The 19,463-nt window shown below is 35.9% G+C and overlaps 1 protein-coding gene across 1 annotated transcript in view; it reads right to left on the reverse strand.

The window, feature by feature from the left end:
- Positions 1-19,184, reverse strand: part of LOC107699023 (calcium/calmodulin-dependent 3',5'-cyclic nucleotide phosphodiesterase 1A-like) — a 64,520-nt gene extending 45,336 nt beyond the window's left edge. Inside the window, exons 1-2 of the mRNA XM_016500181.1 lie at positions 18,836-19,184; positions 17,150-17,176 (exon numbers count right to left, since the gene is read on the reverse strand). Coding sequence (XP_016355667.1) covers positions 17,150-17,176; positions 18,836-18,933 — 125 coding nt within the window. The 5' untranslated portion in view covers positions 18,934-19,184. The remainder of the gene's footprint in view (positions 1-17,149; positions 17,177-18,835) is intronic.
- Positions 19,185-19,463: the final 279 nt, after the last annotated feature.

Raw genomic sequence — 19,463 nt, forward strand, 5'->3', positions numbered from 1 at the left:
GAAGCCTGCATCTGTGTCCATGTTGTGTGCCTGACACTCAGTCAACCCAAAAATACAAAAAAAAATTAACAAAAACGGCATATAAAATCCAGACATGTTACGTAAACATGGGCACTGGACAGAACGACTAAAGTGTCCTAATAAGGCAGTGGACACAATAAAGCCAAAAATATGAAGACCAGGACGCTGATGTGTCAAAAAGAAATACTAGACTAGTCCAAATACAAATGAAATGAAAATGAAGAAGTACTATATTTTCAGCATAAACTAATAAAATATGTAGCACTGGGCTAAAAGTGGTAAAACGTCATAGAGATTTGTACTCAAATGTAGGAAATTCCACATAAAGTCAGCATTACTCTCAAGAAAACAGATCCCATGTTTTCAGATAATCCAGAAATTATCCAGGCTCTGTGATCAGTTACAGATGGAACATATATGTACATTTTTCAAAGAAACACTAATATGGGGGGAAAAAACAGACAGCAGAGTCTGAGTAATGTTTGAGTTACTCTGAACTGGCCCATCAAATAAAATACAAACAATCTAAACTGTTTACTCATCTATTATGAGGCTCAGAAAGACAGAATACAGCAGACGGTTTAGGCAGTCATCTCTGGCATATCTGATGCCATTTTAATAATGGCTTAAAGCTCAATGATAAATAAGGAGATCTGAGATGATGAAAAGGAGACTAGATTTTACATTAAAAAAAGCTTTGTTTTTAAATGTAAAATCTAGTTTCAAATGCATGTGCCAAGTTCTTAGAAAATGCAATCTGTTTGCTTCATGCACTTGTTTATATTATTTTCTACAAAATTCTACAAAACATTTTCTACAGAATTAATGAATCAAGTGGCGTGTCAAGGGGAAATCATAATAGTTTTTTTTTTAAGTCTTTTTAAGGTAAAATCAATATTTGTTAATTAACATTTTATTTGAACCCAAACTAACCTTGCAATGTCATAAATAGGTCAAAATATCCAATATTTTGATATTATATATATATAAAAAAACTACTGACCTTGCAAAATAGTAGTGATGGGCGCGTTCAAAACACTGCTTCACGAAGCTTTGAAACATTTGCAAATCTTTTGTTTCGAATCAGTGTTTCGGAGCGCGTATCAAACCGGCCAGGTCACGTGATTTTAGCAAACAATGCTTCGTTATGTCACACTGTTTCGAAACGTTTAGAAACTCTGATGGTTCAACACTAGGGGCTGTTGATCTCAAAGTGAACCCATGAACCACTTCTGGTTGCCCATTTAATCATGTGACATGAAATCCCACAAAATTTTACTATAAAAAATAAAGAATTCAGGGCCAGATGTTGTGGGTTAAACAAAATATAACTTCCCTTTAACACAGATGGCTACTTAGTTTAAAAACATTGTAAAACATTCAGTACTTTCAACCTACAAATCGCATCATACCTTAAAAATAAAATGAACTTACGATATAATTAAATCCACCTCCTTCTCCTGACCGATAACATTACTCTTGCCTGCTGCTTTTATAGACATCTCTAATGAAAACATTTAAAGGTGGGGTAAGTGATTTCTGGTAGCCAATGTTGACATTTGAAATCACCAAAACAAACACACCCCTGTGTGTTAAGGGTTTGATTATACTTAAATAAAACACATAACACAAGCACTAATATTTAATAGCATTTAAGTGTTTATTATTTATTTAAAAAAATGGTATTTCTAAAACAACATTTCCATTTGTTTTGTAGGTTTGTTCTGAGTTCTTGATGCTTTTACAACGTTTTCACCAGCAGGTGTCGCCAGCATGTGCTGTTTCAAGTGCTTCGAAACATCGAATCATTTTTCGAAGCAATTGGTTCAATTGTTTCAATGCTTCGAAAAGCTTCGTTTCTCCCATCACTACAAAATAGTCATGAGGGCCTGTGTGATATCATTTCCTGGTTTTCTTGTCACATGACAACAAAATGGCTTCCTTGCATGTTGTTTTTACACCACTAGTCCCTGTTGGTAGATGTTGTAACTACACCATCTGCTTCTAAAATGCAACTCCCTTGACGGCCATTCAAAAGTAGCAGTGTATTCTCAGAATAATATTATGGTAAACATTATATTTAGTTTTAATTTGTCAAATTATAGCAGATGTTTGCCACTGCTGGATTCATTTTGGAGGCTCTTAAAAATGTGATTTTTTTGGGATATTTTTCCACATCTGCAGCCTTTGACGTCACAGTACAGCATAGTTGCTAGTGAAGGCTGTAGGACTGTGTGCATTCTTGATGAGCCATCAGCAAATCAACATTGTCATGATGTCATTTCCCGCGACTCAGTGATGCATGGCATTTATTGTACACCTCATATAATTGGCTATTGAGATGAATGGGAAAGCTAACAGATAACGCTCTCCAGGTATTGTACACCTCCTTGGTTATACACGACTATATATCAAACTGCATTAATTTTAAAACTTCGAATGAACATGTTTAGAGATGCACAGTACCATAATGGCTCATTTTAGAGTTTTTTTTTTTTTTTGGATATACATTGGCCTATATATTTAATTGTGCGTGCTTTCTTTACCTCATTTTTACATTTAAATTGCCTTTGCCATCAGCTAAATGTTGCACAAAATTAATCTTTAAAAACTCTAATAATTTAATAATATAGTTAAATGTTAACTTTACATATATCCATTTTTAGACTGTACGTTATAATGTTGTGATGCCTAAATTCACTTGTAGCTTTAAAAAAAATAGATTTTAGTTTTTGGTGTTTTATTTTTCATTTATTTAAAATTATGTTTAATTTTAAAACCAGCCATTTATTATTTAAAGCAATAACATTAAAATAATGATTGGCTCATCGAAGAAGTGTATTCAAATAGTTGTCTGTATGAATATCATTTTGAATACATTTTTGAGTAACGTTTTAGATATGGATAAAAACAACAGCTGTAGAAACATCTGCCGTTTTCCAAATCACATATGAAAAGTCTTGTACACTTACTGCAAGTTAGTTTTTGAAACAGTACAGAATACCATATGCAGCCAAAAATATCTGAGATTGCAGTATAGAAAACTTATCCTACCACAATCCTTAATGTTTTTTTAAAGCCAGAATGGAAACGTTAAGATGGAATCACCACAATGTGGAAAACACTACCTCGGCCAAATATAAAATGTCATACAGACATGACTGAACATATCCATATGGTATAATACAGGAGAAAGTAGCCAATGAAGAGATCAAAGATGGAGGATAAGTCTAACACCCAGCCTCCAGCCACTGTATCTATAGCAACAGACTTCACAATCCAGGAATCCAGCAGATATTCAAAAGGACAATACAGACTTAAAGGATTATTACTGGACTACTTTAGAGGCGATGTTAAAAGCACAAACGCACAGGTTGCTCCGCTCTTCTTGGGTACCACACCAGAGAAGCCACATTACACTAATATTGAATTTAATGTATGTTTTCTTTATTAAAGGTCAAAGGTCACCACCATCCTACATTATTGTAATGATAAAACTAGTCCCATTCCTGGCCAAGAGAAAAAGACCAATTTGGCTTGTTTTTTTATGGGTGGATTTTAGTGTATGTGCATGTGTATCAGATGGTCAATGGATAGACTGTCTGATGCCAAGACTATGATATGATAAAGCAGCACCTGATTCTCAAATTTATGTTGCGAAGTCAGACGATGTCAGGTCACAAAGCCACAACACTGACCTCAACTGGCTGCAAAAGCAGATGAATGCTTTGGCTTATTATATAGACACTAGCCGCGTTTCCATTACACTTCAAATTTCGCAAATTGAAAATGCGCCTAATGGAAACATGTCAATTTCGCAAAAACTCCCATATATCGTAAAAAAGTTTGTACGTTCACATGAGGTGGCTTTTCAGGCAATTTGAAAAAGGAATATTCGCAATAGGTTTTTTATCGACATTTATAAAATATCGCAAAACTTTTGCGCATCTGTAATGGAGTATAAATTGAATCACTGTCCTTCTTTTCAGTGCTTTTTTATTTCAATACGGTTCATTATACATTGTGTGTTACTCAAAAAACTCAATTAACACCACACTGTTTTTATCTATAAAAAAGTGTACAAGTTATAAACTTGAAAAGAAAGAATCTTTTTGGATTTAATAAGATGTTATGGCAACAAACTGCTGCTGCTTTCTCTGCATTCCTGTCCTAAAGTGCCTTCATCACCTCATGATTAACAACATTTGTTCCACAATACAAATGCACTCTTTATCGAATGTGTTACCACTGCATCTTAAAACAGCTTAAACGTGTCAGGAATCTCACTTTCAGGGACAGACGTAGTACAAGAGCTCTCAGTAATGTTGCAATGACATGTTGCACCCGGAGCAGTGGGCAGCCATTTATGCTGCGGCACCCGGGGAGCAGTTGGGGGTTCGGTGCCTTGCTCAAGGGCACCTCAGTCGTGGTATTGAAGGTGGGAGAGAGCGCTGGTTATTCACTCCCCCCACCTACAATTCCTGCCGGACCGGAGACTCGAACTCACAACCTTTGGGTTACAAGTCCGACTCTCTAACCATTAGGCCACGACTTCTTATTTGCCCATAAAAGATTTCATTGTACTTTATACAAATATACAGTACTTTTACAGTCCCAGTAACAATTAGCTTCTTTTTTTTAAATAAAAAACAAACAAAACACAAACGAGTCAATTGTTGACACTGAGTAAGAGTATAGAGCTAGGAAATTACTGTGGATCTAATATTTCAGATATTTTGGTTTTGAAAGAATTTGGTGAGAAATATTTGAGGTCATATTGAGATCTCTGACATTTGATGGCACAAGGCATCTTTGCAAATTTGATCCCAGTTTTAAAATTTCATATATTATATCTCAGATCATTTGTTTTTGAAAGCATTTGATTGTTCAGTGGGGTTATATTGAGATTTCTGACTTTTGCACAAGGCATCCTTGAACACAAAATTAAATTGAGCACAGTTTGAAAACAGAAAAATAATATGGATATTATATCTCAGATAATTTGGTTTGGAAACCAAATGTGTGGAGTTCACAATGAGATCTCTGACCTCTGAATGCAGAAGACATCTTTGCAAATCTGAGCACAGTTTGAGACATTGCTGAGATATCTTCTGAAACTCAACACAAGATTTCTCTGAGTGAGATTTCTACTGCCTTTTCTCAGGAGAAAAAGCAAAAAACTCCCCATTTGGTCTGTATGCTGTCTAGGAGAAACAACTGAGACATTAAAGACAATTGTTTTTTCTTTTCTATGGGAGATTTCTCACTGCACTACTTCATATGTGTCATAATCACAGAAGCTTGCGACCTCTCACACAAAGCTGCTGAAGTGTGACTACTTCCACTGGTGGCTTCCAAGCTTCAGATTTCCTGTGGCTACAGATATGCAAAACCTGCAAGGAAAGATTTTTAAAGATTTTTTTCATTCTAATTTTATGAGAAAAGGGAAGTCCAGATCACAACAACAACAACAACGACACAGAGGAACAATACTGCTGGAATCCCTTTCAAAATTATTTTTCTTTCAGCTGATGAAAAATATAAAAACATTGACAGCCGATCAGAACCCAACCTGCATCAAAGAGCTCAAGCATTTAACGCTTGTGCTTTGCTGAAAATCCTTTACCTAATTTAGTGTTCCCAAATGACATCCTTTTAAAACTGCATGCAAATCACACGTTATGCTATATTGTCACCAAATCTTGGATTCAGTCCTTTTGTCAACTTGTTTTCATACAATTAGCACAGGTTTTGCATTTCTTTTTGGAGATGACAGATCATAGGCCTCGTTCATGTGAGTTTATGCACCTCAGTTTTTGAGTGAAAAAAATCATTATTGTTGGATAATTTTGGCAATGTTCACTTAAAAACTGAGATGCATAAGCTCAGACCAATTAGGCCTATGACCAATCAGTTTCAAAAAAAGAAACATGAAACCAGTGCTAACTGAAAGAAAACATGTTGATAAAAAGATTCTATCCAGTATAATATCATAACAAAGGAAATTTCTAAGCAATGTTTTGTAAGCTGGTCACAAGTGTAACAAGTTGTGGAAAAAATCCACAAAACATATACAAATTATAAAAACGTTTGATAAGTTGTTATGCCCTTTGTGAGAAAAGTCAGTACATTTTAGTCCAAAGCAATAACATTAAAAGAATGTTATGATCAAAATGACTGGAACACAACATGGCAGACAAAAAAACACTAATATACTGTAGTTATTGTCGTAGTTCTTGATGTAAATGGGTCTTTAGGTATGAGAGATCTATCAATGTAGCAAATCTCACTGGTCTTCCTGTGCTCTCCAGAGCCATATGGCCCAGCCATGTGATTTCACTAAGTGTCCTGAATGGAAACAGTGTTGCGCTTCATGTGCAAATAAATGGCAGAACTGTTCTAGTGGGGCAGTGGAGCACAAAGCTGTAAGTTTGAGACAGCAAGACGTAGGATTAATTAGCACGCGCCGGCTAACATGCTGATAATTAGCTTGTCTGCAGCGCATACTGTTAAGACTGAGCCCCGACTGAAAGCCCTTGGGAAGCATGAGTCATTCCCCGCAGGAGGCTGAGGAAAACATCACTCAGGCCCCTTTTACATCGCTCGTACCATTATGAGGCTAAAGAGTGTGTTGCTAGTGGTAACAGCCCTTTTGATGAAATTCCTTAGATGATGATATTATGAGAATTGATTTGACATTTCAAGTAAGCATGGAACTTCTTATTAAAAAATAATCTTCATGCACATAAAATAAAATCATTTCTGCAATTCAAAGTGGCACTAAATACAACATACGGATGATGTGAAGACTGTTCAGATTGTGTTTTTCTGTGCAAATGGCCTTGATGGCTTTTGACTGAACATTTGATCATTTTATATCAAAATGAGGTAATATTAGCTGTTGATTCTTGAATATGAAAACACACAAACATCATTCAAACAGCCGTTTGATCTTAATAGATTTTGAACTTAAATTAAAAAGTGCCATTGCTTCCCACGGGAATGAAAAGTCATAACTCGGATTTCTTTAATGTCACAGTTTGTCGTAGACAGCAAATGGAGACTTGACTTTTTTTTAGTGTTCAGATGTTACTTCTTTAGAGTTTCAGAAGAGATCTCAACAATGGCTCAAACTGTTCAGATGTCAGATGTTCCAAGATATCAGACTTCTCAATATGAGCTCAAACATTTCTTATTAAAATCCTTCTTAAAAGACCAAATAATATGTCAGTAATTGTCTATTTTTTCCTCCTAGTAATTTAAGGACAAAGTTGATCTGGTAACTCTATTAGACATATTTTACACAAAAATGCTTATTCTGTCATCATGTGCTGACATTTGTGTTGTTTTAAAACCATATTTTTCTACTTTCTTTCATTCTCTGAGGATAAACAATAAATCCATATGACTCAATTTTACTGAAGTTATTTGATGTGACTTGCAAGCAGACAACAATTTAAGGGGATAGTTCACTCAAAAATTAAAATTCTGTCATCATTTACTCACCCTCAAGTTGTTTCTTGTATGAATTTATTTCAGCTGTTGAGCACAAAATAAGATATTTTGAAGAATTTTGGAACCCAGCAGATGATGGTAGCCATACTATGGGAGTCAATGGCTACCGTCAACTCTTGGGTTACACACATTCTTCAAAATATCTTCCTTTGTGTTCTGCAGAACAAAGAAACTCACACAGGTTTGGAACAGGTTTTGGGTTAACTATCCCTTTAAGTCACTATTCACTGTTAATACTCTCATCTGCTGTAGCTGTCAAAATCAAACATGACAGCAATGATGTCAATACGTTTGATCAAGCAATGCAAAAATCAATTGCAAGCATCAATTTCCAGTTTTTGTAGTTCTGTCATGATGACTCTGGAAGAGTTTAGCATGGTAATATACACTGTAATGTTCATGTGTTTGGTCTTGGCGGAATAGATCTGCTATGTTGCTGCTGCGGCGGCAGAGCAAGTACCGAGACTTGCTACTGCCAATACATTCAAAAACATGCTGCTGAGAACATGTAAGAAATACTGCTGCTGCACATATAACATATATAAAATAACCTCATATATAACTAACATACATGAAATTACCCCATAGCAGATCTATACAGGTGGAGCTGGGGAAGGTGGAGTTTCTGAAGTGCGCTGCAACTGTATATAGATGAGTAATCTATGTATATCTATACAATAGATTAGTATTTGAATGTTGAGCAGCAAGCTCATTGGCTGCTGATGCAAAAAGAAACCAATCAGCTGCGCCATGTGAATAATGATGTCATTATGTCAGATCGGAATGGATTTCACATAGCTTCTTTAATCTTTTTTATAAAACGGATAGTTCCAGTCCTTGATTCTGATTGGTTGAGCCACGTTCGAAGCTGTTGTAAATTACTCTACAAACATACACCTTTGTTTACTTTGTGTGTTGCTTGGCAACCACTTTATTTCAACCACAACTGTTTCTGAGGAACTACATTGTTTGGTGGAAGAATACTGTTTTTATTAATATCATTACACATTATTTGCTCTGTTTTATTTTGTGAAACCTTACTACGTATATGGATAAGCCCCATGAAGCCGTGGTTTAAAGTGAATTTATAACAGCTAAGGGGGTTTTAACAACGCCCCTTAGTTGTTATAAATTCACTGTAAACCACGGCTTCTTGGGGCTTATTGCTTTATTAATGCATTTTCAGACTTGGAATTAGAAAATATCTTCCAGTTTTTTATTCAAAAACTCACCTTTTAAAAGAAAGTCATATGGATTTGGAAAACCATGAGGGTGAGTAAATGCATTTCATATTTGGGTGAGCTAATCCTTTAAGTCTCGTGAGCTGTGAACGAGCCACCACTGAGAAATGCAATTTTCCCCTGGGTTGAGTATCTCTTTTTCTCTCTTTCTCTCTCACACACTCTCTCTCTCTTTTTAGCTGTTCAGGTTGGCTTAGTCACACTGAAATTCCCGCCGTACCATTTCTAAGCCTTGTGTTCTTTTATTCTTGACAGACTTGTCAAAAAAAAAAAACTTGAATTTAGCTCTGAAAATTTAAGATGATGTCATGGAAAGAAAAAGAATCAAACATTTGTCGCATTTAGTTGCTAACGACTCTGTTCGGTTGTTTGTTTTTTTCCATAGCCAGGCATAGCAGTTTTCTCCCGATCTAAAACTGATAAAGCAATCATAATTTAACCTTATAGCCTCACACTGTGACTCATGTTGCTATAGCAACCATCATACGTGAGCACGGAGCGGATAGTGCTGATATCAAGAATAAATGGATTTTTGTTCTGTTTTCTGTTCACTTCTGTTTCTTTTATCGCTCACAGCCAGCTTTTTGTGCTTTGAAGCTTTACACTAGCAAGTGATAAAATAATTGAGAACGGACAGTTGGCATTTTCATTTTTTGATAGGTGCTCTCAACGTACTGATGACATATTGTCATGAATGTACTTCCTTTATTCTTCCACAATCACACAGAAAAAGCCTCTTCAAGAAAGCAAGGATTTGGTTGTTTGCCGAAATCATTAGAGGCCTCAAGCATTCGCTGATTGAATGTGAGAAAATGGCAATTGCATTGCTACACTTTCATTTTCAGGCAAAATTGTTTGTCAGGGAGCCGTTCTCCCTCCAGGTCATGATCTAATCAAGTCAAAGTCAGCCGGCCCTATATAAACAGTCAACATCAGGTGGACATAAAACGCAAAATAAGAGAGGTTTAAAAAATGAGAAGAGAGAAAGAGATTAAACAAGCAAGGACAAATTAAGGTCTAAACTGCTCTCAGGAAATTGCTCAGATCACTGGATGGCTTCTAAATACAGCTGCAGATAGCTGTCGTACAGGCTTATTGTTCTGGGCACACATATGGTGCCACGCTCTGGTATTCCAGTCCACTAAACAAATTGTTTAGCTGCCAGCTGAAGCCTGTTCACACTGACAGCAACTTTAGCAATGGAGGTTCGTGTACTGTTGGTTGTGAAGGTGCTCCTGCTGCGGGATGTCCTGATGTTATTTGTGGGCTTTTGAAGCTTTTGAAACGTTATCACAAATGAGATAAAATAAGGTAGCATTCTATTTTTTCTTGCAGCTCAAATTAACATTATGCAGAGTAATACCTTTCAAAAGTTTTGGGTCAGTAAGATTTATTAATGTTTCTAAAAGAAAAAGTCTATTATGGTCAACAAGGCTGCATTTATTTGATTAAAACAGTTACTGTGAAACAGCAATATTTTGGCATATTATTAGAATTTAAAATGACTGTGTTCTAGTTGAATATATTTTAAAATCTAATTTATTCCTGTGATGCAAAGCTGAATTTTCTTCAGTCTTCAGTGTCACATGATCCTTCAGAAGTCATTATGATATGCTGATTTGTTGCACAAGAAATGTCTTATTATTATTAATTTTGAAAACAGTTGTGCTGCTTAATATACTTTTTTAAAATACTTTTTTCAGGATTCTTTCATGAAAATTTTATTTCAAATAGATATTTTTTCAATGTAAAAGCATTTACTGTCACTTTTATTGATTTATTGCATTCTTGCTGAATAAAAGTAGTGTAGGAGTGTATATTATACTATATGTGAGAATATTTTTTCAGATACTTTGTTGCTGCAAGTTGCTGTCAGTATAAATAAAGTATTAAAGTGATAATTCACACAAAAATTGAGGTTTTGTCATAATTTACTCACCCTTATGTTGTGAATAACTTTTTGTATGGAACACAAAGTGATACATTTAACATAATCCTCTAATAATGAAAGTGGATGGGGATCAAGGGCAGCTGTGATCATTATTCACTTCGGAATGACATAACAGTGAGTATATGATGACAGAACCTCCGTTTTTTAATAAATAAATAAGTTTTCTTAAATAAAAGTGCACTAACCCAAACATGGTTTTTAGCTTGCTTTAGTAAACACACGAGGCACAAAAGTAAATAGCTCTCAAGTAAATAATAGACACGCATAGGAAGTGGATAAAATAAACTACAGCATTCTTTCTCACCACATGCAAGAGAGTGCGTGGCTTATTTCTGACAAGAAGCAGAAACAGGCGCTCACTTCTGGCATGTCCACAGTCACCTCTCTGACAGCTCCGAAACAACAGTAGATTAATAAGCTACACGTTCCCAAACGAGCTCAAGTAACACAACCAAAGACCAAGACCCTAAAGCCTTTTTGCTCACAGGATGCCGGTCTGTTTGTTAACATCTGCCAATTTCTGAACAGCTTGAAATGAATACAGATCCAGAGAACAGGAAACACTCAGTTGCCAGGAGACATCACCAGAATGTTTTAGCAAATGCTGGAGAGGTGGTACGAGGCCTGAGAGACAGGAACCTGTTGACAGGAAGCCCACACAACACAATGCAGAAATATCTGGAAGGTCTACTGTGCAGATGTCATATTTTCTTTCTCGCATTAGCAGCTAGTTTTAAAATACACACAGCATGATGTTCGAAACACTAAAAAATGTGCGCTTGTGGGCTCATTCTGCCATTGGCTTAAGAAGTTGGACCATTTTAAATAACAAATAGATTTTAAATAGCCATAATTTGATACTTGCTAATCACAAGCAGGTGAATTTTTGAGCATTTGATTAGATTAGTTGTAGTGCAAAAGGATGAGCCATCAATATATTCAGTCATTTTTCCCAGAAGAGAACGATTTTAAATTTCAAATGTGCATACATGCTAAACATTCATTTGGTCAATGTTTATTAGTGAATTAGTGTGCCTCAGAACTGACAGAGACTGGCTAAAGTTGGTACTCATCCAGGAAACAAAAATATGTTCTATGAGCATTTTGCTAACATTCCGTTAAGTCATGAAAGCAATATTTCTGAACATTATTCTCCGAACGTTCAAAACGTCCAGTTTTTTTTTTCTTGATTATGCAAATGTTAAGGGAATATTCTATTTGATAATTTTGCAAATATTATCGGAATGTTACTTTTGAATTTTCTCTGAACTTTCTGAAATAAGCAGTAACATTTAAAAAATGTTAGACAACCGTCTAACAAACCTTTCAGAGAAAAAAAAAAAAACATGTTATAAAAATAACATTAAGAACATTTTTAAAGACCGGATAACATTGAACGAACATTCTATTAACATTACTGGAAAATTTTTTGTTCAAACTTTGAGAAAACCTTGCCAGAATGTTCCCTGTTTGCTGGGTATGATGTTTTGAAGAACATTATATGTACAATTGACACTTTATCTATGAATTTTCTTTCCTTTACTTTTTACCACTTACACAACAAAAACAAATGCAAATGCTGCACATTTTGTGTGGAATTTATGCTTTATCTCGGAGAATAATGGAAAATGTTTTCGTCTCACAAGCCTGTGTCATACATTGTCTTTTATACTTCAACAGCTAATGACACAACACAGCAGGAAATTGTTGGATGGCTACTTGACACTCGGTGTACTATGCTTTATTCTTTTCTATTGTGTTTTCAGAGAAAGAGGGCCAACACAATGCTGCCATCCAGCTCTTCACACTTTTATATACACTCAACAGCCTTACAGACAGCGTTGCTCTAATGTAAAGGTCGGTATGAGCAAGCTTTTGGTGTCTCTGAAGTGCTTTTGCTGTAGCTGAAACCAAGAATAGTGTTTGAAAAGAAAATCTACGCAGTTGTTTTCATGTGTAAATAAGTTGACACCACCTTAATATAATGGTAACTTTGCCATTGTCAGTAAAAGACAAAGGTACAGAAAGTGTTTTTCTTTTTCTTTTTTGCAGTCATACAAGAACCGTCTTCGGTTCCCCAAAGAACCTTTTAGAAATAATATTTCTACACTATAAAGAATGTTTTGTGCATTGTAAAGATTCCATTGGTGTTTAAGGTTTCTCATGGAACTATAGATGCCAATAGAGAGTGAGATGAACAAGGTTGTTTCTTAATATGCTTTTTAGTAAGAAGCCACATAATGCATGTGAATATTTTCAATTAACTTTGTTGGGACAGTTTAATGGGGGCCTCTAGTGGATACATTACTCATATCTTCTATATTTCCAAAGATTTGTCTAAGGATCCTTCATTTTAGCATCATCTAGAATTTAAATCAATATCATTTAGAGTCATTTAATCAATCAGATCACCATACATTATTCATTACTGACAGCTTGCTGAACACCCACCGCTTAAAGCACTGCTGATATAATTAGTTGGAATGATTATCTTTTGCATTATAAAGAGTCTCAAGCTGTCACCTCACATTCTATTTAAGTTCACACTATAGGACTAATTGTGGTTGAATATACCTTTCACACTACAAATCAACCACTTACAAAATTGGAGGTGCAATCTTATTTACAAATGAATCTCATGAATACATGTTTGTGTCATGTCAATTTAAAACGAAGAGAAAAAATAATAGATAATTTTTTCATAACAGAAATTAAGCTTATTTTTAGAACCTTTTTTTCATTGTGGCATTATTTTCATAACAAGTAGACAATTTTCCAGCAAATTGTCATTACTGTAATACATCTGGATAATTTACTTTTGAGTTATTTATTTACTTACTTACTTACACTCTAAAAAATGCTGAGTTGTTTCAACCAAGCTTTGGGTCAAATATGGACTAACCCAGCTGTTGGGTTAAATTTTTACATTACATTTTTAACCCAAAAGTGGGGTTAGTCCATATTTGACCCAAAGTTGGGTTAAAACAACCAAGCATTTTTAGAGTGTACTTACTTAAGTAATGTATATATTTCTATCACAATACATTTTATTTATTTATTCTGAGATTAAGGGAGAAACTGTCATAAAACAATGCATGGGACATTTTACTTCTGATTTTATCTTTTTTTTTTTAATCCCATTATTGTTAAAGCTGATTCTCGTTATAAAAAATAAATAAATAAAAAATATTAATGTCATGTAATACATATATATGCTGGTCAAATACATTTTTACCAACATAAATTCCACAATAACATAAAAATAGTATATAGTTTTTATTTTTCAACAACAGATTTTTTTTTTAATTATTCTCAATTCTGATTCTCATTATTAAACATTACTGTAATCCAATATTTATACTGGTCAAATATCGAATATATTTTAACCAGCATAAATTCCACCATGACCAATAATATACAGTTTGCTTTTTTCCACAACACATCTTTTACTTTTTTTAAAATGTGAATTTAAGGGTGAAATAATGTAATAAAAATTCCAATAGTCCTAAAGAAGGCTTTGTTGTCTTTAAGCGAAATGCATTTCTTATTTCTTTCTTTTGAATTTGGGATGAAATGTCACCTGGACTTCTTCCTGACAGATTTTGAGAGGTTCACCCAATTACAGTAACCAATGTATTCCACATAAACCTCTCCCACCTTTGGGACATGACTGATTTTGACACATGAATTACCGATCCTTGTTTCCTGATTGTTTCCTGAGGTGAATACTGATGCAGAGATGTTTTTGTCCTCTCCAGAGACACTCTGAAGTGCACACGCTGAGGTCCGCCTAACTGATAGCTGTGCTTTGAAGGAAGGCCATTGTTGAGTAGCACCTCTCAGCGTGCATTACATAAATGTGGGGGTTTATGTTCTGTTACTGAGGGCAGGCGAGTGTTTAGCATCAGAGGCAGTAATGGGGTGTGTGAGGGCCACTTCACCTGAACTAGACTGCTCTGATTGGCCTTCACATAAGAGCTTGACAGAGGTTTCCACACAGAGGAGGGCCAGTGAAGGCATCAGGGCTCTTCAGAGTGAAAGTGACGTGACATGTGGCCAAGTATGGTGACCCATACTCGGAATTAGTGCTCTGCATTAACCCATCCAAAGTGCACACACACAGCAGTGAACACACACACACACACACACCGTGAACACACACCCGGAGCAGTGGGCATCCATTTATGCTGCGGCGCCCGGGGAGCAGTTGGGGTTCGGTGCCTTGCTCAAGGGCACCTCAGTCGTGGTATTGAAGGTGGGAGAGAGTGCTGTACATTCACTCCCCCCACCTACAATCCCTGCCGGTACGAGACTCGAACCCACAACCTTTGGGTTATGAGTCCAACTCTCTAACCATTAGGCCACGACTTCCCCAGTCAGTAATGCTTTGTGTGTGTGTATATGTGTGTCAGAGAAAATGCATTGGCACTTGTTTTATGTATGCACTACGTCTGTACTATGTACTTTGAATGCTTTGGCAGATAATATTAATTCATGATTATTTGGTTATTATTCACTTAATATGTGTCTATAAATTTGCGGCATCATTTGCAAGGCAGGAATTTTGTTAAAGTTTTAAGTAAGGATTTCGTTATGGTAAAAAACTCACTCACAACATCACTCTCCAAAACCAGCATTGAACCAGTTATTGAACTGAATTGAATCAACATTGAACTGGTTTGAGCTGGATAATGACACCATTGTCTTTTGTAGAGCTGCTTATAGCTGAATTGAAATAATTTCATAACTAATTAATTTTACAGCATTAACATTGTTATTTTCCTGATTTTTAGTGTGAAGCTACTTTGAAACAATCTGTATTATATAAAGCACTAAACAATGTTATTTACTCCAAAATCCTTATCATGTTGGGATTTAATTCATAAGGAACAAAAACTATGCTATCATTTGATGAAATAAAGAAAATTAATTCAGGAAAAAAAACAATAAAACACTAGAGCTATTTATAAACCATTTCTAAACAATTGTTCTAATTGGCAATCAATCAGAAAAGCTATCTTTAGGAAAGAAACCTAAACCAGTTTAATCCAGTAATTAGGCATCACAGCTGCCAAAGGCACATATAATGACTCTATGTGTATATTTTGCCATAATGATAATCACAAATTATGATGTATTTATGTCCAGAAATTATTTGAAAGTTATGCTAATATTGTCCAAAACCCCACCCAAACATCGGAAGGCACTGTATGTCATTGTCAACACTCAAAAAATAGTTCAATTGAATTGACAATTTACTATTTTACTTAAAATTGGTGTATGCTATGTACGTTGTGTTCCAGTATTGTGCTGTAATCCTACCAATATGTATACAAAACTCTATTTGAAATCATTTAAGTCAAGTCTCCATCTCAGGTTACTGTAGAATGCTGCCTTAGAAGGCATCTGCCTATGTATGAAGACAAGACAGATCACAATTCAATATTCAAATAGATATAGGAAAGAAGAGTGTTCTACTCAAAAATAAAGATTCTAAAAAGTGCTTTTTGCTGTGATGCCATAAAAGAACCATTTGGTTCTCCTTTCAGTGAACAGTTCTTAAAAGCACCATATTTTCTACCATTTTAATCATCTAAAAAAAACTTTTTTTCCCACTATAAAGAACCATTTGTGCAATGGAAAGGTTCCATGGATGTTAAAGGTTCTTTGTGGAACCACAGATTCCAATAAAAAAAACTAATTTTAAGAGTGTATCAATGTTCTGTGAAAGTTTCCAGTTTACAAAAGCACACCCAAAGCTAACATTATCCACCAAACAGTTTAAAGTCTGTATGCTAAATGGTTCGGGCTGAATCAATAGCACAAGTTCAATTCTTAATGTCAGGGCTTTAGAACAAACCCTAAGCAGAATGTTTGAGGAATATCAATACAGAGCTGCCATGCAAGCGTTGCGATAATCTCTTCAGCGTTCCATTCCAGAGCTGCCCCACTTCTGTAATCCGTACATCACAAGACAGAATCAGACAGCGAGTGCAGTTTGTATTTTGTGGGCTGTCACACAAGGAAATGGAAGAACACCAGTGTCCCGTTCCTGGTTGATGTTTTGTCTGGATCGAGATGCTTAGCCGTTTAACAAAGCCTAATTACAGAGACGGTCTCCTTGGAGCACCATGTTCATTGGCACAGGTGAAAGAGCTGGATCGTAATGTCAATATCTCTCCAGCTCCTTGATCAGCCTATTTAATCGTGATTTTAGCTGCAACCTTCACTTTAGCACACCAGATCTTTACCCATTACGCAACCCTCACACTATGGAGGTGGCAATGAAACCATTAGTGACCCAGCTGGAGTGATAAGATTGTGGTTAGATTCATCTAGCCTGCATTACTTGTCATGCATGAAATGTTCATTTGGTCCAATGAATTGCTGTGACACAAATAGAGACCAACTTTGGACTTACCTTTGAGATGTGCTTTTGTACTTCTGCCTGTAAGAAAAAATGGAAGCACGTTAGCTTGCAGCCATAATGAGCACATGCCATGGGAGAAAGTAGTTTTACGTATGTAAAAGACAGGACTGACAAGAACAGCATGCTCTGTTTCCAGTGTGAACAAAGCCAGGATCTCAAGGAATTCTCACTTTCCCGCTGCAGTGAATTAGTCATCGTATGAAGCTGCTGTTATCTGATGCAAATTAGAATGAAAATCTAGAGCTCTCACTGAGCATAGACGCATTGTAACATATTGCAAATCATTAGCTAATATATTTCATTATATATTAAACCGCCTACATAATTCATTTTGATTTTGATTGTGTTTATTCCAACTAGGAGTTTCTGAGGAACAACAGTGGCCTGGATACTGAGCAGGAGGGATGTTTCAACACATCCCAAAACGACATTGTCCACCTCAGATGGGATGAATGGAAGAGCGAGATCAGTCTATAGGGATAGATGGAGCTCACCAAAGAGGCTTGGATGAGCTTTGCAGGGAGATGATGGAGCTAGACTGGTTTAAATCCAGGGATCAGCCATTCAGTGACTTCCACACATTTCCTTTTGTTGTGGGTCATAACGTCTGATTAAACTGCCCTCTGCTTCAGCACCAATGCATTTAACATCAGACTGAAGGTTTTGTTTTTAGCAGCGACTAGAACAACAGAAGGTCATTTTTATGCTGGAAATGTATGAATTTATTGCCGTAACAAAAATAAATTAATATTGTACATCATTCATACTAAATAAAGAGTCAAGAGAATATTATTTTGTTGCTGTTTTGAATATAAAGCAATTATTGTTAACTAAAACCAAGAAAAAAAAACATTTCAACATATAAAATTACATAAAACTAAATTAAAAATAAAATATAAAACTATGTAGATATATATTTTTTTAATTAATAAAAATGAAACAAAATTACAAAAACTGTCAAATTAAAATGACATTGGAAAATATAAATATAAAATCTAATTTAAAATATATAAAAAAAAACTAAAACAGTATATCAATAATATTAAAATAGCATTTGATTCAGTGTTGAAAAATATATTGAAATGCTTTGTTAATATTAAATTCATGTTAATTAAATTGCACATCAACTAATGATACTTAAAATGTTTTGTAGTTTTATGCAAGGGTATATCCTTTTATTTCTGTTTGTAGTATAAAGTGTGCTAAATGATCTATTATTATTTATTGTGACTGAAAAATAAGTTGAAATTGTTAGTTATCTTAAAATGATGTTAAACTGACCTTAAAGTAGTGTTGTATTGTGCACAACACTATTGTTAGCTACAACTGTAGTAACTACCGAGTTTGTGGTGAAATGCAATGTTCAACATCTGCATTAAAAATTAAATCCACAAATGACGTTTGGATTGTTAAAGTTCCTCCACAAAATGACCCAATCCAAACACCGCTGAACCTCAACACTACAAGACTTTGACAATTCATTAAGCAAAACTGTCAGCAGAAGCAAGTATGTGAACAACAACATTGCTTGATTAGGCTTGACAGTCTCATTAGTATTACATTCACACACTTGCTGCTCCAAGAGTCAAGATTCACCCACTCCCAGCATCACAGCGCTCTGCCGTGCAGGAATCAAACCGAGTGCTGACGAAAGTGTATGAAACAAGAAGCACTTACATTCCTTTCAGCCTAATCCACATCTTCTCCGTCTGGTCACACTTGGAGTACTTCAAGGAGTTCTCCAGTCCGTCCGTGTCGTTGGCCAGAGCATCCATGGTTTGCACGAACGCGCGAGCGTGTGGAGTGATCTAAGATGCAGAGGGATACGCAGGTATGCGATTCAACACGTGTAGCGCAGAGATTCGAGTCTTCAAAGCATCTCCGGCAGTTTGAGCGACAAACGTCTCCCAGAGGGTCCTGCTCGCAGCTCCAGAGTGCATCAGCCCGTTGGAGTGAGTGTCAGCGCACAGACCTGTCTCTCCGCTACGCACTGAGGGAACGCTGTCACACACACACACACACACACACAAGCACGTCACACAAATGTTTCTCTCTCTCTTTCTTTCTCGCTTGCTCTTGCTCTCCCACTGACCGGAAAAGCAGCACTGTGCCTAAACATTTCACCCTCTCACTCTTTTACCCTGTAGTTCTCAGCCTTTCAGCCTGCGCTGCTTCCTTTTGACATCTCTAATCTCACGCATTTATACAAACACGCACACACTTCAAGTACCGAAACAGGAATCCGTTGGCTGGAGACGGAACAGCGCAGGCAGAGCAACGCTTTCCCCCTCCTCTTCTGCACCAG

The sequence above is a fragment of the Sinocyclocheilus anshuiensis genome, unplaced genomic scaffold (genome assembly GCF_001515605.1).
Source record: "Sinocyclocheilus anshuiensis isolate Anshui unplaced genomic scaffold, SAMN03320099.WGS_v1.1 scaffold18, whole genome shotgun sequence".
In the NCBI taxonomy this organism is placed as follows: domain Eukaryota; kingdom Metazoa; phylum Chordata; class Actinopteri; order Cypriniformes; family Cyprinidae; genus Sinocyclocheilus; species Sinocyclocheilus anshuiensis.